At 41.5% G+C, this 22,965-nt stretch overlaps 1 protein-coding gene across 2 annotated transcripts in view; it reads left to right on the top strand.

Annotated features, from left to right (window-relative positions):
• adamtsl5 (ADAMTS like 5) overlaps positions 1-22,143 on the top strand; it is a 36,183-nt gene extending 14,040 nt beyond the window's left edge. The window contains exons 3-13 of one of the 2 annotated variants that reach the window (XM_085770112.1): positions 4,904-5,076; positions 5,726-5,786; positions 6,431-6,536; positions 7,674-7,801; positions 10,792-10,916; positions 15,288-15,370; positions 15,907-16,070; positions 17,339-17,549; positions 20,169-20,297; positions 21,015-21,086; positions 21,185-22,143. In XM_085770112.1, coding sequence (XP_085626238.1) covers positions 4,904-5,076; positions 5,726-5,786; positions 6,431-6,536; positions 7,674-7,801; positions 10,792-10,916; positions 15,288-15,370; positions 15,907-16,070; positions 17,339-17,549; positions 20,169-20,297; positions 21,015-21,086; positions 21,185-21,519 — 1,587 coding nt within the window. In that variant the 3' untranslated portion in view covers positions 21,520-22,143. Of the gene's footprint in view, positions 1-4,903; positions 5,077-5,725; positions 5,787-6,430; positions 6,537-7,673; positions 7,802-10,791; positions 10,917-15,283; positions 15,371-15,906; positions 16,071-17,338; positions 17,550-20,168; positions 20,298-21,014; positions 21,087-21,184 lie in introns of both variants that reach the window. The other variant, XM_085770103.1, reaches the window with a different exon arrangement.
• The last annotated feature ends 822 nt before the right edge of the window (positions 22,144-22,965 follow it).

Here is a 22,965-nt window from a genome sequence, read left to right as displayed (position 1 = left end):
GCGGCAGCGTGTTTGTCTTGCTGTCGCTTTGCCGTGGAAGCGGTGGCATCCTCTCGGCTTCTCCATGCTCTGATTGCTGCTACGCTGCGTTCTCGACTCCGACCGCAGCGTCCATCTTTCATCACTGTTTGTCCTGTTGTCAGGCAGACAAACCTCCCCCCAGGCCTGGCTGGAATAACCAGACATAGACAGAGATAGGCTGTAGCCCCCCCAGCTCGCTCCGTCACATCAGACACAGGAATGTAGTGGCAGGTCAACACACTCAAGATCTGCTTTTTTTTCCTCTGTTGTTAGCAAAAACAATAAGTCAGAAATGTCATTCAAATGAATATAATGACTGGGTAAAATCAGATCATGTCAGTCTGAAGCTGCTTCAGTTGAAGCAGATTGCTGAAAGATTTTCTGCATTCAGTCATCAACGCAGCTGCACTGGCAACAACTCTGCTGACAACATGTGGTCACTGCACAGAAAGAACAGGACGAACAACAGACACACTGGACCAAGAGCTGGAGTCTATTTAGTTTAGTCTTTTAGTTAACGAATTGTGTGTTTATTCTTAACTTGTAACACTTCATATCTATGAATTAATAACCACTTATATAGGAGAAGGTTCATAAGATCATTTATAAAGTGTCAGTAAATGATTAAGAAACTATGTAAATAGTTGAATAGTAAGTACAACTAAATAATAAATATATTATCGTTTACTTACACTTCACTGACTCAAGTATGTTTAAATAAGGTTTAAATATTAAGCATTAACTAATGTGTACTGTACTTAGTGCTACAGTATTACTGCTTGAACTCAATCCCATCAAAGCTGAATAAACTTGTTTCTTTAATAATAGAAAAGATTTGTAAGATCATCAGCGTATAATTCAAAACTGTTCATGATTATAAACTTGTTTACTTATTCTTTGGTTAAATATTTACTGATTCAAATAATAACTTTTGCGAAATCCACACTTTATTATATTTATATTATATAATTGAATATAATATTTGTATATTATATTGTCTTTGGTTGATAACCTGAGTTAGCATGGTAACTAACAGCAAATGATCAAAAAGGACTCACAACAAACTTAGATAAGTAAATTAAAAATCATGTAAAGAACATTTTGGATGAGATAATGAGAGTCATTGAGACAGTTCATGTAAACGTGGTCTCTGTCTTCACTGTCGAGCGGCTCCAGTCGTGTCTGTCAGCTCCAGACTGTGTGTGCAGACTGGGAGAGCTGGTCCGCTGACAGACACAAGGCATGATGGGAAACTCAACCATAGTTCATCTAGTCTGTCCTACTTCTTACCTTCACATGGGACTCTCTCTCTCACTATATGCACTTTGCTTTTTTTTCTGTCTTTGCTCATGCGAAGTAGGGAGTAAGGGGTGGGGTGGGCAGGGTGGGGGGAACTGTAAAGGTCAAAGGTCACTTTCATTAATTTAGAATGCCAGCCCACCCCATCTCCAACTGTTATCAACGCTAATTTGACCGGCGGTAACACTAATGAGGGCGACCTCAGGTGACCCTGCCATGGAAAATGATGGAGAGTCATAGCACAGGTTGCTCTCAGCTGAGCGTGTGCGTGTGCGTGCAAATGTCTGACCAGTTCTATTCCGAGTCTCAAAGTGAGAGCCTCTGTCAGTCTCTCTTTTCTTTCCACCTGAAAATACAAGGTGAACATCAGAGTGGCTTTAAAAATAATAACTACAAAAGAAAGTTTATTTGTTTCCAAGTTTGGGGAGTTGGAATTGAATCAGCAGGTTAAAAATTAAAGGTACGAAAATGGTTCACCATACTATAGTTGTTGTTGTCGTTATGCTTGATTAAAGCTCCTTATTGTCCTGCTCTCCTGGGTTTTATTTTGAAGTGTTGATCCGTGAGAAGATATAAAAACCAGCTCTGTGTTGTTTTACATCTCTCTCTCTATTTATTTCAACGGTTGATTCAGTGTTCAGACAAAATGTTTCACCCCTGTGTTTTCAAATTAAAATATTTTCTCTTCTTCTCGGCCATAACAGCTTTAAAATCATCTCTGTCATCATCAGCTTGAGCTTTTGAAAATTATTAGAAACCTTTATTGTTGTCGTTTTGCACGCTAAAGAAAAACCTCACCAGTTAATGCCAACATGTCATCAACTACAAACACAACTACTTACAAAGTGAAAGAGGAAAACAGAAAAGTGAGGAACCAGTGTGTGTTGGAGGAGAACCAGGTAATCCTTCTGCTTCATTCTGCAAATCAAGTAGACACTTGACTGATACCCCAAAGGAGGAGATTTTTTGTTTTGTTTTGTTATTAAACTTTTTATTTGGGCAAAACTGCTCATACATGTTCCCATCCTGCACAGTGGACGCTCCGGACGACGGCTCTTATCATCAAAGCAGATAAAGAAGAAAAATAGATTAAGAAGAAAAGAAAAGTAAAGAAAAAGAGAAAAAAAATCACATAATTACAAAAGCACCTGCACTCTCTACCACAGTACTCCTATACAAGTATACTTGTACCTAAATTGATAGGCAACCTGAGTATCTGAAAAATGAGAAGTGATAATGATAATTAGAAAATAACAATAACAGCCATAATAATATCTGCCCCATATGCACCTTCCTTTATCCATGATTTCTCCTGTTAACAGTATTTATCTGGGATTTGTGGCTATAATAAAATGCGATGACATGAGCAACACAAATAACTTCCCAAGTAAACCCTTCAAATAAAGATACTTTGCTGTATACATGTCTGCCAACACTGACTCTCTGTAATTACTGAAACACACACACACACACACGCTCACAGGGATTGTAAGCTGCTGACAGTTGCCAGTTGCCACCTGACAGCTTTTGAAGAGTGATGCTGCAGAGTGACAGCGTTGTTGCTGTTTTCTCTCTCAACCGACGAGGGCCACACTTCAGAGGCAGTTAATCAAAATAACACAAACAGATTTTTGTTTTGTTTTTTGTGTGTGACTTGCTTGTCCGTGTTTAACCTGCAGTAGATTGAGATCACATGTAGAGACACAGGCAGATTAAGCTGAGCAATGTGCTGCAGGGGACAGTGTCACTGAAAAATAACAACAACAACAACAACAAAACTTGTTTTAGCCACCAACATTTTCTCCAAGACAGAGAGGATGTACTTTTGCACTGAATGTTTCATTTTGAATGTTTTCACCTCTTTATCTCACTGTCAAACACAGCTGTCGAACTACATTTTTCAACTCTTCAACACCTTTTATATCTTTGATGTGTTTCCACATCAGGATCTGACCTGTATGGTGAGGTGTCCAACAAACATCCTCATAATGCATGCATCCTGAGAGCAATACTGTTTTTGCAGGCCAACATGAAACTGGAGCGAGACAATAAAAAACGTTCAGTTCCCTCCCTCAAGCTATAAATCCTGCCAGTCATTGTGCTTAACCTGCCAGTTAGTTTGTGAGTCTTGGCTGATGCTGTGTCTTTGGCTTGGAAAAGCATCAGCTCCATCCATGAGGATGAGCCTACGTCTCCTACTCACAAGCATAACTGCTAAATTTGGTTACACGAGGCTCAAACATAAATGGTCTCACTTGAGAAATGTTTTCACGTTTTTTATTGTCTCGCTCCATTTCATCTCTGGCCTGACTCACCAATAAGGTGCTCTGTCTCAGGATGCATGCATTATAAAGATGTTTGTTTGACTCCGCTACAGGTCAGACCCTGGACGTGGAAACACATCAAAGATATAAAAGGTGTTGCAAGAGCTAGTAGGGGAGGATACTGCATGGAGAAATGGGAGAAGGAGAGTAATATCACGATGGAGATGGAAACATGGGGAATAAAGAATTTTACAACAGTGCAAAAGTACATCCTCTCTGTCTTGGAGAAAATTTGGGTCTAAAAACATACTACATTTTTTTCAGCACAAAGCTGGAGATCCTGTGGCGAGAGCAAGGCAACACATTTTCATGTGTTTTGGGACTGGCCGGTCATTTCAAAATATTGGGAAGAAAGTTTGAGTATGTCTGGGCTGAGACTGGACACTGTGAGGGACCTGAAAACAAATATAATATTTTACCATTAGCGAGTAAGAAAGCAATCATAAGGAAATGGTTAACATTCAGTCTTAAGCTTGAACAAGATAAGTTTAAAAGTTACTGGAAAATCTGGACAAACTATTGAGCAACTTCTGGGCAAGATGCTGGTTAAAGTGATAAACCCCCCCTAGTTTTTGACTCATCTGGTTCTGTTTTCTGTTTCAGTAATTACACGTATACAGCAAAGTATCTTTATTTAATTTACTATTATTATTATTTGTGTTGCTCATGTCATCGCTGTTATTATCACCCCACGATAAGGTACTGTTCACAGGAGAAATCATGGATAAAGGAAGGTGCATATGGGGCAGATATTATTATGGCTGTTATTGTTATTCTCTAATTATCATTATCACTTCTCATTTTTCAGAGAAATCTCAGTTGCCTCAAACACATTTAGGTACAAGTTTGTGCCCTAGGAGTACTGTGGTAGAGAGTGCAGGTGCTTTTGTAATTATGTGATTTTTTTTCTCTTTTTCTTTACTTTTCTTTTCTTCTTAATCTATTTTTCTTCTTTATCTGCTTTGATGATAAGACTTGATAATATGTATGCACAATTTAGAGCAACATGTATGAGCAGTTTTTTCTTCAAATAAAAAGTTTAATAACAAAACAAAACAAAAAATCTTTGTTTGGGGTATCAGTCAGTGAAGTGTCTACTTGATGGTGCCTCAGCCTCAAACTGAGAAATACCTGGTTCTCCTCCAACACACACTGGTTCCTCACTTTTCTGTTTTCCTCTTTCACTTTGTAAGTAGTTGTGTTTGTAGTTGATGACATGTTGGCATTAAAGTAATGTTGCTTGTCTCTGGTCTCCTCAGACCTCCTGGGTTTCTGCATGGGGTCCTTCCCCTGAGGCCTCTCTGGGCCGCCCGACACGGGCCCGAAGGCAGCTGCACTTCAGGAACGAGTGGGGGACATGGAGCGGCTGGTCTGTCTGCTCTCGCAGCTGTGGGGGCGGAGCCTCAGTGCGGACGCGCACCTGCATCACCAGGTAAACAAGCCACATCCAGACGTGCAACACAGCTCAGTTTACAGTACATGCCAGTGAAATAAACTTATATTAACTAGACCTCACCCAATGGTTGAATAACTTAACATCAAGTTTGGCTCTTGAGAAGCTGACCTATATTGTTAGAAAGAGGGGTTCTGAATTTTATGATTATGGAAGATATTTTTGGAACTGTTGAAAGGTGGAGATTTGGAGGAGGCAATGGGAGAATGAGATAATAAAAATATTTAATGTGTTGATAGGAGTGTATGATGTAACCTATATTAAGAATATTATTATTAATAATCATTTATTATTATTATTATTTTATATGATTATTTTTATTTATACATATTTTTATTTATTATTTATTGCTCAGTAATTTTGCTGACTAATTTGTCTATTTAATGTATCCCCTTTTAATTATTTATTTTACTATGACATTTTATTTATTTACCTTTTCTGTATTCCTATTAGAATTTTCATTATTATTTGTATTACTGCCATATGTTTAAAGTGTTCTATGTTGTTGTATAAATATAAAAACCAATAAAGATATGTTTAAAAAAAAAAAAACTAGACCTCACGGCAGCCTGCACAGTCACTACACTGTTTCTGTGTGTCCCATAAATGTCTTTGTTGTGTGTCTCAGGAACCCAGTGGGTGGACCATGTGCAGGAGACCCCAGACAATACAAGATCTGCAACACCAAGGTCAGTTCAGCACAAAGCTTTTCACACTGTATGAGAAATTGACTTTCAATGCAGAAACATCTTAGAACAATGGCTGATGTTTGCTCCAGCAGTTGGTCACCCGGGTGTGTTCGGCTCAGGTGCAGCACCGAGGATTTCCAGGGTGTGATGTGGAATTTTACTGACAATTTATTTCATAGTGGCACTGCAGTCAGGTAGCAAGGCGACTATTGTGTTGGAGACTTGCTGTGAGGTCAGCGCTTGTGTGTCAGACACACTGTGGTGTGTGTGTGTGGGTGGGTGTGTTTGGACAGCCAGTCACTGTTGCCCATATTGATTAAAGGAAAAACACACAGAAGGGGATGCAGCATGTTGAAGCATGCTTGGATGTGTGTGCATGTGGCAGTTTGTACCGGCAGAGTGCCGACACATCCGTCTCTGCAGCACTTCATGATACCAACGTGAGGTTGTGTGTCACAAAAATCTCCTCACGCTGTGACACATCTGGCAACAAAGACTTGATTTCAGGGATAAACCCAGCATTAAGACTTAGTTAAGAACTGTGGGAAGAAAACAGGGGGTTAAGTATGAAGTTTATGTGGTTAAATGTTGTTTAATGATGTAACCTCCAGTGATGATGATTGTGTGTGTGTTTGTGTGTGCAGGAGTGTTCTCCCGGCGCTGAGGATTTCAGAGAGATGCAGTGTGCTGCCTTCAATGACAGGCCGTTAGTGGCTGGAAACTCCTTCAGGTGGACCACCTTTCACGGAGGTCAGTCAGACAAAGTCCATTCTGCTGATACAAGGTCTTCACACATAGATGGGAGAGGTTTTTAACACAAAACTCAATGTATTTGATCACATCAATACTAAATATGAATTCTAATGAATCAGACCTGCTCACTAATTTTCAGAATTGACTGAATACAACCAGATATTATATTACTGTACATTCCTCCATAGAGACAGTATAACAAGATCAATACCAGTTTGCAAATCTCTACAATCCCCTCAGTTCCTGAAATACTGAAGCTGATTCAAATTTGTATTAAAGCTCCATTTTTTCCTCTTCTCCCAAGTCAAGTCTCAGTGTAGTTTTACATCTCCTCTCTCAGTTGTCTCTCTGGAGCTTAAGTTACAACAGGCCGGTGTCAGGCAATCACAAGAGAGGAAGCTCTGAGCCTCTCTTCTGATTGGTTCACTGTTTTCTGTGTGATTCAACAAAAACAGAGCAGATTTCAGGTAAAACACTCAGAGAAATCAAATCCTGTAAGTGTTGTGTGGTGGGTCCAAGTGGCCGTGCCTGGTGACTGCTTTGTTGTGACATCACAAAGTCACAGAAGTCCTGACAGCTGTTCTTAGGTGTTAATTTCTGAATATCTGAATACAGACTGTGTGCATTCCTCCGTGGACTGAGATTTTGATACTTTCAAAATATCAATATAAAACCTACACCTGCTTTATAACATGGACATCTACCTTTACACTCAATGAGACCTTTAAGTAATTACCACTATGTAAACTGAAATGAAATTGTTTCATCACAACAAACAAATGCTTAACTTATTTCTTTCCTCCGACCTTAAAATGGCCACTCTGGTAGAAAGTAAGTGTTTTCCTCTGCCTGCCCCTCAGTTACTGTGTTGGTGGCAGTCATGTGGTAAATTTCCCATGCTGCCATGACTCCCATGTCTATTATGAGGCCTGCTGGGTGTTTAATCCCACCTGTGTTATGAGTTTTCCCCATGACACCTGCCAGCTCTCTGCCTCCTCTCCCTCTCCACTTTCTCCACTGTTCACCCCCTGCCTGCGTCCGTCGGTCAGCCACCTCCCTCCTTGTCCCCTTTGCCTTTGCCTATGTTCCCCTCTCTAAACTAATGAGCCTCTGATTGAACATCTTCCCCGCCAGGCTCTAACCCCTGTGAACTGAGCTGCCTCGCCGTGGGCCACAACTTCTACTACAACTTTGGCCGTGTACTGGACGGAACAGCCTGCGACAAGGAGCCTGGAGCCATTTGTGTCAATGGACGCTGCCTGGTGAGTGAAACAAGATGTGTGTGTGTGTTTGTGTAACAGTTTTCTTTATCTATTGTTTTCATTAGTTTCTTCGGTGTTTATTCTGATAACCTTTAGAAGACAGAAGAGCTCCACACACACCCCCAAAGATTACCTTGTTGTTATGAACAGTTGGTCAGCAAACAGATGACGCTTTGTGCAGTTGCAGATTTGTGATTTGTCTAACTATTGAATCATCTTCGCTGTCGCTGGTCTCCACCAACATCTCAGGTTCTTCTACTCTTTTGTCTGTCCTTGGTTTGGTGCTGGGCTGGTGGGCAAGTGAACAGTGGAGACAGTACACCTGCTGATAAAACCAAAACCACACAGTGAAAGTTTTCATGAACAGAAACAATGAGCCAAGAGAGGCTGAAAAGCTTCACAGAGCTTCAGAATGAATTCCCAGTGGTTTGTCACTGACAGTGACACCATCTTCATTCTCAGTCTTTGGATCCTCTGCTGATAAAAACATATGAATGAAGCTGTAAAATGCTAACATTAGTTTTAGCTCTGTGATGGGATGTTTTACAGAAAACTCAGTTGTTATTTTTTCACTGATAACAACTGTCTAACTGAGCAGCTTCATGTCCAACCTCATCACCGTTGTCCGTGTTAGGCTCCTACACACCGGTCGATTTTCAAATCCTAACTGAGCATGGAGATTACAGACAGGAGGACAGTTTCAACTGATTTGAATTATTATAATAGTTAGAAACGGCAGGAGTGTGTTTGAAGGGTTAAAATGTGAACACTTGCTTAAAACTTACCTCATGTCTCCTGTGTTTTGAAATTTGATTAAGATTTGAACATGGACTTGTGTAGCCTAACTCCTCCAGACTCAGCTGATCTCTCTCACTCTCTCTCCTCACTCCCTCTCTGTTGTGTATAAGCGATGTTGACCACTCTGACTGCAGCGCTCTGGAGAAGTGAACTCCATGCTGCGTGTAAGGGCCAGAGTGCACTCATCAGTGTGGACTGCAGCCTTCGGTTAGCATTACGGCTCTGCCCGGCACACAGTCAACAGACCAGACCCCCACTCCCACTCCCACTCCCACACCCAGCCTGCCTTCTGCTCACCTCTCATCCACACACAGATGGAAATGAACTTGTGTCCCCTGAGTCCTGCAGCACATGCAGACTAATGGCATTCATACGTAACACTAAGTAGACACATCTGCTTCACCATGCTTTCACTCACAGTCATTTTAAGTTGTTTTTACACAATTGACAAAGAATTAATGTGTGTCTGTGTTTACATATGTCTATATATATATGTCTATGTGTGTGTGTGTGCATGTGTGTGTGCGCTAACGTGTGGCATGTGATGTTAGTAAGTGGATTTATGAGCCGTGGACTCGGCTGGCTGAGGTCAGAGCTGCACAGGGCCTGGAACAGGAAGCAGATGCAGCCTGCAGCTGGTGTGGCGAGCAGATCAGACTCTACAACACACGGCTGCTTTGGCTGCAACACACGTGTACTGTGCGTGGGATTTGTGTGTGCGCCGCATGTAGATGTTCTTGCACGGCTAATTTTGTGGTGTTAATAGTTTTGATTTTCTAGTTGCCAAATGTTTAACTGAAGGTTTGTTTAATCGAGGCAATTATCTAATTATATAATTGTTTGTTCTGCCAATCAATGTGATTGTGAGAAAATGGGGAAAATTGCTCATCACATGTTGCCAGTTTTCTTCAAATAGTCAGATTGGTCGGGCAGACGGCCCAAAGTCTAGGTATGGATTTCATTTTTGCTTTGTTACCATGGATAACAAATAGAAAGAGGGGAGTGCAGCCACGCTGGCTGCTCTGTGGGCCTGTGGTGCAGATCAGTTGATGTTAATATGCTCACACTAAACAACTGAGGATGAAAGGGAATGATTTCGTCATTAATAAAAGATTTGGACAAATAATAAGATCATCACATTTTTTACAAATTCTCCCAAATGAACTTTGAGCGTCTGCATTTTTTCTCTGTTTACTAAGAAGCAGTTGTCAATTTTTTTGGACTCCAGACCAAACAGGTCAACCTCCTGATTCCTGGAGCCCACACATTTCCAGTTGTTGGTGAGATACCATATTGACCTGAATGAAAGACGGTATTTAGAAAAAAGTCAGAAAAGCACGGGTCATCTTCTATTCAGGGTCTGTGTTGTCTTAGTTACCCGCCTGATCACCTAATAACTTTGTATTAGCACATCCAGCTGGTTTCATGTTGTTCCCCCTTTGCTCACTGCGATTTTGAAAATAAAGACAAACTGCTTCAGTCTTTTTCAAATCACAGATTCTCAATAACAACCGAACTGATAGATGAACCCTACATGATGTTTCTCACTCGCCTGTGCGTGTGTCTGTGTTTTCTGGTGTTGGCTCCCTCATTGGGGCCCTTGTGCACTCTGCTACCTTGTCACCGAGGATTCATTTCCTGTTGTGCACACACAGATGCTTGGAGTATTTTTCATGTGTTTTTAAAGGGGCTTAGGGGGGGATGATTATAGGTTGTCCCTAGATTGCTGCTCTCTCTCTTGCCTGGGAACCTCCTCCTTGATTGGTTTGCTCTGCGGAGCGAGAGATGAAGGCCGCAGAAGAAAGCGACCACTGTAATCTATCGAGACTCTCATCGCACCATAAACCACCCGGCTCGTCCTCGATGCTCTTTACTCTGGCATTTTAACGTTTACAGAGACAAGTCTACGACCATTCCTCCCCGCTCCAGGTCCTATAAGCTGCTGTTTTTCTCCAGAGTCAATGTTTGTAAGAGGGAGAAATTGACAGAGAGAAGCAAATAACAGGCAAAAAGAGAGAGGGGGGGGTTGAGGCGACTGTACAGCAAAGACCAATCACAACAGAAAGGTTAGAGGTTGCCAGGGCTCCTTTCAGAAAATGTGTCAACACACTGTAAAAAAGAAGTTTCAGTGGAGACACTCACACTGCTGCGAGCTGAACACTTGAGTGTGTGTGTGTTTGTGTGTCGTACAGAAGCCGGGATGTGACTCCATCCTGGGTTCCAAGCAGCAGGAGGACGCCTGCATGTTGTGTGGAGGACACAACACCACCTGCCTGCACCACAAGAGCGTGTACCAGAGCAACGGCCTGGAGGCAGGTAGGATACATACACACACACACACACACACACACACACATATATGCACGCACACGCACACACACACAAGCACACAATCATCACATTGTCTCCACGAGGAATCAATTGCAGCAGTTTCGGCCCGACACAACCTGGTATAATTCCAGACGCTGTTTCTGTTTTCCCTCCCAAGTGTTATTAGTCAATCAGGATTAGTCAGGAGGTCGTTGTTCTCTGATAATGTGAACATTAACCATGGAAACAGTTTTGCCAAACAAAGGCATTTGGCTGCCGTCCAGGAGGAAACTCAGCTAACAACAGGTTCTCCAAAATTACAGTTCTTAAAGTTTGAGGAAGAAGCAGGAAGAACAGAAAGTTCCTCAGGCCAAAGTCAAGGTGCCGAATGACTCCCTGGACCGACGCCAGCCAAACCTCTTCTACCTACAGTGTTACCTGCAGCGCCGAGGTTAATCCTGTCTGACAGTTCACAGCAAACAGCACCATCTGCAGAGTTCTCCTCTGTTTGCCCATATTATTGAATTAGATGATAAAAATATGATCCTCTGAGCGAGCTGCTCCTCGTTTCATGTGACTTTCATTTTCCTTGGACATGTGAAGCATGAAACCAAAACAAGCCGAACATGAGAGTTCAGTAAAGTTAACGTTTGCTCGGTCTTGTTGATTGAATTGAATTGATTTAATTAACTTTATTGATCCCCCAAGGAGGGAAATTTGTTTGTCCCAGCACCACACAACAATAAAAGGCAAATACACAATATACGTATATAAAAATAGTCAGATAAATACTCTTGGCGCACACACAACATTCATTCATTAAAAATACGCCAAGGAATGAATACATCCAGGTTGCAGTCACCTTTTAAACATGGATGCAAATGTACGTTTGCAAGGATGCAGCAGTGCTGAAGTGTCAGTGTACTTTTGGCTTTGAGGCAGATTTGCAAACTTGTCGCCAGTGCTGAAGATTTTTGCATGAGGCGTTTTCCATTTGCATCTGGACACTCGTTGATATGTGAACAATTTTTAATCGGCGCCAGATGCAGTGTGTGTTTTCAATTTGTAATCTGTCAGTACCATTCTCATGGACGGACCTGCACTTGGACTCAAGGATGAACTGAGTAGAAACTAGAGGTCAAAGGTCAAAGTTCTCAAAGTCAAAGTCAAAAAACACATCTTTTGGCAGAACTGATGAATTCATGATACACTTATCATGGCACACTTAAACTAAAATTTTAAAGTGATTTTATATCCAAAAGGTGAAAGGTGAAACTCACTGTGACATCATAATGTTCTGCAAAAACATCTTCATTCTTGGTCATTATTGTGTAAGTCAGGGAAGAGAGACAGTGTTTCACCAGTTCATCTACAGTATACAAGGCATTTTGTAAAGGCTGTCAAACACACTGTTTGTTAATCTTGAAATATATAAAATGTTCCATTCGCAACATTTCATCTTGATTCCCAAAAGGCAAAATTAAAGTAGAAATCCTGTGGCTCAGTTCAACCTCTCATTCCCCAAAGTGGTTGATGAAAACAACCATCCAAGTTGTGCTACTTGATTACAGATACAGAAAGAAAAGAAGTGTTGCTTGGCATAAAGTCACAAAAGTGCAGAGAAAATAAAAGGTCCCTTATTTAAAACTTGTTTACCATTAACTAGTTTGTTGGCAGAGAAACACCCAAAGGGAGACAACCCACGAGAAACTGGAACTAAAGGTGAATTAGGACAAAATTAGGTGAGATCAGTCTGTCATCCTCAGACTCGTTGAGGTCCTTAAAGTAAACAAAATGTGATCAAAACACAAACACTTTATTTGGATCTTGTGTTTGCCTCCTGAGCTGATCTGAATTGGGTAATTTACCACATTATGGACACACACACACACACACACACACACAGAAAGTAGCCAACACCTCTGGCGTGTGACTTGGCTCAGGTCTGGGCTCAGTAACAGTGGCCTCCTCACACAGCCCTGAGTGCCGAGCTGACAGATGGGAGCAGCGGCCATAATGGCTCAGACCGAGCAGGAGGAAAACAGGCTGATAAAAGCCGCTTTGTTTGGGCTCCTCTGCAGCCTTGGGAGGTTTTCTCTCCTCCTGCAGCTGCGTTTCCCCACGGAGCGAAAACTGACGGAGGGTGGTGGCACTAAATGGCTCCTCACAAGGTCAGACTGCGATGGCCTCAAGCTCATCACCGCCTGACTGTGTCCGTGGCTCTGACTCTTCCTCCGTCACAGTGTTGCGTCTTCATTGAGCTGAAGCCCCGCACATGAACCCTGCGCATAGTTTCTCTCTGAAACGGGTAAGCAGGAGCGACCGGAGTAACGTGCTCTTCAGAGGCCGTGATGAATGGAGTTCACCCTGTAGCTGCTTTTCACTGCAGAGCGGCAGGGGAGCGGAGGAGCAGCGGGGGCAACCACAGAGCTGCCCCTGCCTCCTTTTGTCTGGGCTCAGAAGCTCATTCATAAATTTTCTCTCTTTGTGCCCGTGAACCGATGCTGTGAAACATTAATTGTAGTTTATCATTAACAACATCACATATTGACAGACAATCATCAACCAGGACGGAACCTGACAAGACCTCTTCAAAAGACCATAACTTTATGAGTCAGATTGTGCACGACAGACCAGTTTCTTTCTTTATCTCTTCATGTATCAATAATATGGAGAGCATTCAAAGGAGCTCCAGCAACACTTGTAATGGAACAACAACTTTATTAGACCGACGCGTTTTGGCTTGTGGCCTTCATCAGGGTCATAGAGAAACAAACTCAACACATCATTCAAATAGACACAGCTGAAAGAAATCTTGACCAATCCTCCACATGTCCCAACCAATGAGGAGTTGGTGCTGATCGGTAAGTTGGGAGCACCTGTGACACATCAATTAGCACTGGTATGGCAAACACCTTATTTGGTCATGGACCAAAGAGCAGTGAGATGATCACATAAGGTGATCCACAGCACCACACACACAAAACCAATCAAATATGCAGTATATAAAGCACATTCAGGCATTAAAAACGATCAGCAGAAAAAACAGCAAAGTATAAAATATTAAAAAAAGAAAACCAATTATAAATCAAATGAAATAAAATTTAAAAAATACAATTTTAAAAATGAAAAATACATTGTACACACACAAAATGCATAGAAGACCCACTATAAAAATTCACTAATTGAAAAATCCTCATTCATACCTTGTGGGGAAAGACTTTTCAAAAAAAAAATCCAAAATGCTTCTCTCTTTTTCCTCATGAAGCTAACATCCCCCCCTCTTTGATTTGGTTTAATGACTTCAATAGGAAAAAGTTGCGCCAGAGACCACTCTCTACTTCCAAGCACATGTATCAATAATAGACCTATTACAGTCTTGAAGATGTCTTTTCTATAGGATGTAGTTCTACTTCTCATCTTCCCACACATTTCTGGATTTCACTGCATGTTGTGTCTCAAAGTGACGCTCCAAGTTGTCGTCTTTTGACACGTCATGGCTTTTGTTCCCATTAGTAAACATACAGCTCTGGAAAAAATTAAGAGACCACTTTAAAATGATCAGTTTCTCTGGTTTTAGTATTTATAGGAATGAGTTTGAGTGAAAGGAGCACTTTTGTTTTATTCTGTCAACTACTGACAACATTTCTGCCAAATTTGAAATAAAAATATTGTCATTGAGGTCATTTATAGATAACTTTATAGATAGACAACTGGTTTTAAATTTAATACATTTCCTGGATTTTGTAGGCTGTCACCGTTAATACATAAATGTATGCAGAAAAAAAGTCTCTCTCTTCTCAAACCAAAGTTATACTCCTGTATTTAGTGCTATTAACTAAGTCCCAGCAGGATCATCGGAAACACTTGTGATGAAGATGTTTTCTGAATTTTGCTGCACTTTGTGTCTTTGTATGTTTTCTTTAAGCTACAGTGGTGCACAAGTCGATTTTAACGTGTAAAATAGTCAGAGTGATCCTTTAATAACAAAGACGTGTTTTTGATTTTGAACCGTTTACATGACTCATTGAGTTTGACCTCAGAGTTTTGCTTTGGGTCACATACCAGCGGCCAACTGTAAACCGAACACTGGCCTCCCTCCAGTGTCATCACTGCATCAGTCAGTCTGAAGGGATCAGTGTGTGACTTAACTTTTAATGTTCACTCCCTTCATTTAGATTCAAATCACTGGACTTTAAAAGCTTCTCTTGTCTTGGCATTGTTCACGTTGTTGTTGTAAAGCAGCTCTCAGAGCAGCTCTCGTGCTCGTAAAAAACTGATTTTTCCTTTAATCATGTGGAGTAATAAAAGACAGGGGAGGATAAAATGGAAAGCAAACCTCTAACCGTCTCTGTCTCTGTCTCTGTCGACCAGCCGGACCCTTTGGCTACAACGAAGTGGCCATGATACCAGCTGGAGCCACTCACATCCGAGTCACAGACAACAGCAGGAACTATCTAGGTAAGATTCATCCCCACACACACACACACACACACCTGGGCTGCTGCGCTACTGTCAGTTTCAACTTTATGTTGAGGAGCTCACTTCACTGGCTTCGTCTCTGCAGCCTCTTTTAATGAAATCCTAGACACTTTGTGACTTCCTCTCCCCAGAGACAGGAGGGTCTCATGTGGTCTGTCAACCTGCTGTGTGCTTTCCAGGCAACATAATAACCAAGGGCGTCTATTCTCATCCTTGTTTATGAGACCAAAATAAAACGGGCGCCAAAACAGCACACAGTGCGGTCTTGAACTACGCCCGTAAACGCTTCATCTGACCGCTGGGGTGAGGCAGGTGAAGGTACTTGATTCCATCTCATGTCATGGAAAATCCCTCTGCCTGCACTGAGGGGAAACAGCTGCCATATATAGTCATCTGGAGTATTCCTGCTCCTGACAGTCCGCCTTTACCGCAACTTGACCCACTGACATGATGAAGAGCTAATTGGACTCATTTGTCAACACATAAACACCAAACTTTTCCCCCGTTGCTCCCAGCTCTCCAGAACGGTCGCTCCCAGTTTGTGATCAATGGTAACTGGAAGATCAGCGTTCCAGGCGAGTACAACATAGCTGGGACCAAGCTGCTGTACCGACGCTCCGCGGACACCTGGGAGAGTTTCGAGGTGCCGGGACCCACCCAGGAAGACCTCCATCTGATGGTGAGAGTGCCTGAGATGCTGGAACAGCGCAGTTGGGTCAATGTGTTTGCATGTGAAATACCTATTTACTTTATATTAGAACCAGACTTGTTTTATTCAGGGCCACTCTGGTAAGCTCGTTTTTGTGCAATAGCCTATGCTATTAAACTGAATTTATTCGGCTCATTGTCCAGCTGATCACAGGTTTAAAAAAGTAATTGATTGTTTCCATTCAGGCTCCGTGCAGGTATTTCACAAACTATTGCCTCCCTCTGAGGACCATGGGTCTGTTGTTGTTGAGTTTATCAAACAGTGATAGCAGTGAACTGAAAGCAGCATATGAACACTGGGTACAGACTGTTTCTGTTTACAGCTCCTGCATGGTGAGTGTGAATACAGCAGCAGCCATAATGTCTGTCTGGACGAGTGCCACTATAGACAATGTATTTGAATAACAGGTTGTCTGTAAAGGTATAACTGTGTAACACTGCTGTACTGCTGTGTATCTTTATAGTAGTATTATAGTATATTATAGTATTTCACCTGCATTCAAGTGATTTCCCTTGTCATAAGCTGATCACATCAGGTCAGCTTCTTCATTTTAATTCTGAGCAATTAGGTTAAATGTCAAAAACATTCACATATGGTATTTTATTTCATCAACACCTTGACCAGGTTACCTCTCCTTTATAACCATTACAATAATAATAACAACAGCAACATTTAATTCATTTATATGCATAACACCTAAAAAAGAGTTATACACACCAAAGCAACATAAAGAACAAAATAAGATAAAGAGAATTAATAAAGGCATAAAAGATAAAAACCAGTTAGGAAGAGTAGCTGAATTATTTTTTGTCTTTGAAGATAAAAAAAAGACATAAAAGGAGATAGAAACATCATGAAAACATGAATTAAGAGGCAGAAACAGCATGGAATAAAATAAAGATAGATGAAACCAATGAAAACAATAAAAGAACTAGTAATAATAACTAAGAGCTTGAATTTCCTTTGGGATCAATAAAGTATTGCTAAGTCTAAAACGACAGTAGAAAGCCAATAGACCCTGTGGTGATTATATTTTAGCAGCTACAGAATTAGATATTAGTGAAAGTGTCCCTGAGGCCAATAAACATATTTTTAAGATTGAATATGGTAGATATATGCTCTGTTTAATTTTGCTTCAGATCAGTAGAAGTGGTGATAAACTGACTCTGTACCGGTCCAGGTGTAACAGGATGATGAGAACCTTCTCAGTCCGCTCCACATGTGTCGTTGTGTTGCAGGTGCTGGCGACAGACGGCACCTCAGGCATCGAGTACGAGTACTGGCTGCCTCCAGACCAGTACGCCCTCTACCACGGGAGGAGGAGTCCACTACGTCAGGCTCACCACACTGCCAGCTACCTGCCCTGGGATCAGCCCACCACTACAACCCCCACTACCACCACCACCACCACCACCCGGCCCCCCCCAGTCACCACCCGACCGCACTGGTGTAAGATCTACTTTCCCCAGAATCTAATCTGATTATATGGTTAATAGTTTTGTACAGGGATGAGACGGCAGTGATCTCAAGTGCTTGTGTGTTCAGGTTCAGGTCAATATTGGCTGAACTTTAATTTCCGGGGGAATTAAGAAACTATTAACCAAGTAGAGTCCGTTTTATTGCCTGTGCTTGAGTAACCATTGACAACAAAGCTTCAGCCGCAGCTGCAGCGTTGTTACATTTTAAATGAACTGGAGGAAACAATAGAGCTCAGCAAGGATTGTGTCTCAGATTCATTGATCCTCACTCATCCTCACAGGTGTTTCCGTTCAAACTAGAAGGAAAAATTAAGATGTAACAAAACAAACAAGTGCAACAAACTGACAGGAGAATGTACAACAGAGGATTTGGGCCACAAATATGAAACAAAATCACATTACAAGAATGAAGCTGCAATTTTAAAAGTACAAGTAGTATGTTAATTTTTAAATGTCCTATTATGAAGATAGAGGCTGAAGGTTGAATTATATTTATTATCCCAGAAGTGGGAATTGTTTGTATATAAACACAAACATTCACAGAAATAGTACAAACACAGTCAATTTAAAATAATTTCAGTACAATATTCTTAAAGGGACAACGAGGAGTTTCTATTTGGTTATAAAAAAGTCTCACGTTAATGTGGATGAATCTACGCTACCCACACTTGTTAATGGCTCCATGTTCGATAAATATATCGTTTTGTCTCTATCGTTATTTTGTTATTATTAGTGGTGGCGGAAATGCTGGGCGAGCCAACCAGCGTTTCTTTACTTTCGAGTTATGAGAATAACGCCGCAGAATCACTGTTTATTGTCAGAACTACGACGGTAACTGAACCTCTTTGAACCTTTGACTTTTATTATTGATGAATGAAAACATGAGTCCGTCTTGCGCCGGTTGAAGAATTCTACGGTGCGCGCGGAGGCTCTTAAATGTAGTGTGAAAACGCTTTGCTTTTCCAAAACTCCTCGTTGTCCCTTTAAGTACCCCAAAAAGGTCCAACTGGTAGGGTTTTCAGTTTACAAGAGAAGTCCTAATATATTGAGAATAACGTGGTCATTTTAGCAGCATTAACCTACTTTAAAGTGAGTAACTTTTCACAGTTCTGATGTTTTCCTCTAAATTTGTTATTTTTAATTCTCATAATATGACAACTTGACAACTATGACAACAACAACACAAATATTGTGATATTATTCTTGAAATTACAACTTTATTGTCACCGTGTCTGATTTCTTTCATCCCCTCAATGTGGCCGTGGTCCTTAGAAGGAGTGAGATGTCAGTCCCAGTTCAAACATGCCGACACCGTCCTGAGAGGTGAAACAGGTGAAAACACCGGCAGCGTGGTGGATGAGGGGTTAAAAAACGATCCATCTTCAGGTCACATTTGATTTAGAAGAGTTTATCTGCACACTGACCTGGTTACTGCTGCTGCTGCTGAGGAATGCAGCTGCTTTATCTCTCATGATAAGCCTGCTGTACATGTGTGCTGAATCTCTCCCTACCGCCTTAAATACTCACATTTCGCATGGAAATCTGCTCGCAGCCCGAGGACTTGTGCCTTCTGTCAGAGTCCGTCCACCGCTGTAATAAATCTAAGTAGCTTCTCTGGAAATGTTTCCCAGCTGATGGATCCGAGCCAAACTGAACCCTTATTGTTGCCAGAGATGTGTGTGTGTGTGTGTGTGTGTGTGTATTGACTGTTTGTTATAACAAGGTGATTTTTACCATCACTAATAAGAGTGGTGATTTTTTTCAGTGTGCAAACAGGTCGAGGCGATAAAGTGCAGAGGGCGAGGAAGGGCATTAGAAATTATGTATTTTATGTTTTGTGATATAGAACATTTGTGTCTTGTTGCCATTTGCACGTGAAGTTGGACTGTTTACACACCACAGGCATTTTGCAAGAGGTCTCCCGTTTCATTACCATCAGACCAACATGTCCACACAAAGAATTTGCTGTACTCTTTGATGTTTTGTGCCACACACTAAGCCTAGTCAAAGCCAAATCACAACAAGCCGCAGCGAACGAGGCCCAAGTCACTGATGCATTTTCAGCCAGAACGCAACATGAAGTAGCGGTGGGAATCACTAGAGGTCCCACAATATAATATTATTATCATACTTATGTCACGATGAATTATTGTTATTTTAAACACTGTGATATCCTGAGTATTGCAATAACATATTGTCCCACATTGTGATTCATTAGCTTTTTGCTACTGCTAATTAAGTCCTGAAAGGAAAACTTTGTTGTTTTATCTAAAGTTTTCAGTCTGTTTATTTCACTTAAATCATGTAAATTATGATTGTCAAGCAGACAGACTGATGAACACAGTCAGAATTGATGGGATATTGCAGCTCAGAATATCATAATATGCTGTATCATTTTTCCCAAGTATGAAATCTGTGTTTCCATTGTTGTAGGTTGGTAGTTAAATTACATTCTGAGTCAGTCAGTATTGATTCTATATATTTACATCTTTTTAAGTTATATTTTAAAGCAATTCATTTAATTCCAGTTTGTTTTTGGAGACACTCAACTATTATTGACAACGGTTGTGTGTGATATTCTGTCCACCAGTTTTACGGCCTGTGAAGCCCCCACGCCACAACAACCGCCACCAGAAGCCTCGGCCTCACCAGCCCATCCTGCCCCGCCTGGAGCGGGAGGAGAACCACAGAAACCTGCTGCCTCAGCCTCCACCTGGAAGTAAGTTCTCCTTTATGTGTTCAACAGCTGCAACTGCACATTCAAGAGTTATCCTGGGTTTAATGCAGACTTTGGAAAGTGAAACTTGATCTCCTGCAGGACTAATTGAGAGACGACAACTGTCTCAATCCAGAGGCCACATCTGTTGGAGCCATTTTAGCCATTTTAGATCAAAGAAGTTAAAATGAGACAGCCTGAGTAGATTGACTTATTTACGGATATATTCATTTATTTGTAATTTATTTACAGTTTATCTTGTAGTACTGATAGCCATACTCAACAGCTGTCCAATGCAAGTATTACTGAGCTGATGTTAGAAGATGCTAAGAAGCTGTAAAAAGGTATTAAATGAAGCACAGCTAAATAGAAGTACCCATTTTACAGAGTTTGGTTAAAGAATCAAACATGAGCCCAGGTTATGACTCACTCAATTTACATTTTGCCTAGCAGCTACTTGAATATTTGATCCTCAGGCTCTCTGCCAGTGGTTTTTGCTGGCATTTGATTTTGATTCTGTAATGAGACACAGCTAACATCTCATTTCCTTCTTTTCGAGGTGAACACATTATATAAATAAACTGAGGGTGAAGAGACTCGTGGAGGTTTTCGAAGTCTCCTTTGATAGTGCTACCTGTTTCCAGCAGCCATATGCTTATTTTGAACATGAGTTCCTGTGAAGTGCAGTTTAATATCACTTCTGGTCTGTTTATTCTCCAGGATTTTGTGGAACATGTCAGCGTGTTAAAGGTCGGCGGGAGCGCCAGAGACAGTATTGTCAGAAGGACTTTGGTGAGTCTGAATCTTGTAGTTTTTCTGTTGTTAAATTGCTAGTGACAGAAGTTTGACATGTCTGTTGAAACGTGTGTGTGTATGTGTGTGTGTGTCAGTTTTCCGGGGCAAAGTCCTTGGGAAGTTATACAGAGGCGAGGAGACGCGTTACGATGTCCAGATCATCCACACTTACCGGAACCGCTTTGCCCTGGAGCACCGGGAGTTCCTGTGGGTCCCCAATGTGTGCGACTGCCCTCACCTGGAAGAGGGGAAACAGTACATCCTGATGGTGCGTCGTCACATTAACTATGAGCACACGCTCAACCGCATCCTGCTGGAGGAGGACAGCTACGTGGTCCCGTACAGACCCAGAGAGGACGAGCTGCTGCGACCGCTCGAAAGACTCTGCAACAACCGAGGACCCAAAGAGCCGGCGGAGCCGAGGGGATGAGTGTGGAGACGAACTCTGTGTGTGTGTGTGTGTGTGTGAGAGAGTGACGGTGTGTGAGAGTGTGCGTGAATGTGAGGACGAAGCTCAGACTGAAGCTTTGTTCACTTCCAATGTTTCTTTTCTGGCCCTTCAAAACATCAGCAGACTGTAGAGCGGTGGCCTGATGAGACCCAGAGCGGAGAGAGACGTCAGATGGAACTGGCCACATCAAGAAACCAAAAAGAAAAAAACTCCATGTTTATTTAAAAGCCTGTCCGGCTTACTGTACCGTATCGAGCACTTTAGGTGGAAGATCGCCCCACCTTTAAACACATACCAAAGAGAAGAACATTGACTGAAATGGCCCTTTTATTGATGATTTTCCACAGATGTCATTTTATTGTTTCATTTTATTGTATTTGTTGTGTGTAAAAATTCACCTCAAAATGTACACGACGCAGCTACAAACACAGTTTTATCTTCTCGTCTTCCTGAGGATAAATCCAAGTGTTTACAGTCACCCGCACGCTTCCAGCAGCTCAGCAGAGCTTTTTATCATAATAAGAAAAACTGTTTCTCCGTCCGTCTGTCCATTGACTGTACCAGCTATCTGTGCAGGGGCCCAGCTGACAGTGCGGGGGCGGGGTACATCCTGGACAGGTTTCCAGTATAGAGACACACACCACACTCATGTATATGTACATGTATATGTCATGTAAAGGCCCCAGGCCCAGGAATCAAACCTAGAACCTTCTTTCTGGGAGGCGAGTGTGCCAACTATCACTCCACTGTGCCGCCCAGTGATCCGTCTAGAGCTGCCATAACTCAACTGACGGCCACGATAAAGACTGTTAAATTATTGCCATGACAGACATCATCCATCCATCTTTATGTAGCTACTGTGTATGTAGGTTCAGATTTCTGTTTCTCCACAGAATCAGAAATGCAATGCAGATTCCAAATTTAGTGAGTCACTGCTACTATTCATCTCCCTTTTAATAATGCAGTTGCAGATGCATGTCCATTTACATCTGCTATGGGAGTTCCTGAGAAGCATCAGAATTAAACACACTGAAGTAATTGGAAAAGAGAAAAATATTTGGATTTGCCCAAAAACTAGATGTGCAACCATAAAACACTGATTCAGCTGCATGACCGACTCTGAAGGTGGATTTTTCTTTTAGCTTTCTCCCCAGATACCTAACAACATTCTTCTTCACACTCTTCACAATGTATTTATGTATAAAACTAAGCTTAAATCACAACACTTTACTTATGTGTCACTTGTTTAACATATTTCACAGTGTTTGTGTTGCTGTTTGTGGTATCCAGTTGTTGTTGTTGTTTTTTTTTTAAAGTGTGTTAAATCAGGTCTGCTTTGTGATACTTTCCATGAATGACTATATGAAATATACAGTATTTTATTGTGTGGCACTGATTAGCTGCAAATATACTAAAGCATCATTG

This window comes from Trachurus japonicus, chromosome 3, assembly GCF_045865225.1.
Source record: "Trachurus japonicus isolate A0001 chromosome 3, Traja_1.0".
In the NCBI taxonomy this organism is placed as follows: Eukaryota; Metazoa; Chordata; class Actinopteri; order Carangiformes; family Carangidae; genus Trachurus; species Trachurus japonicus.
This window is presented reverse-complemented; position numbering and strand designations above follow the sequence as displayed.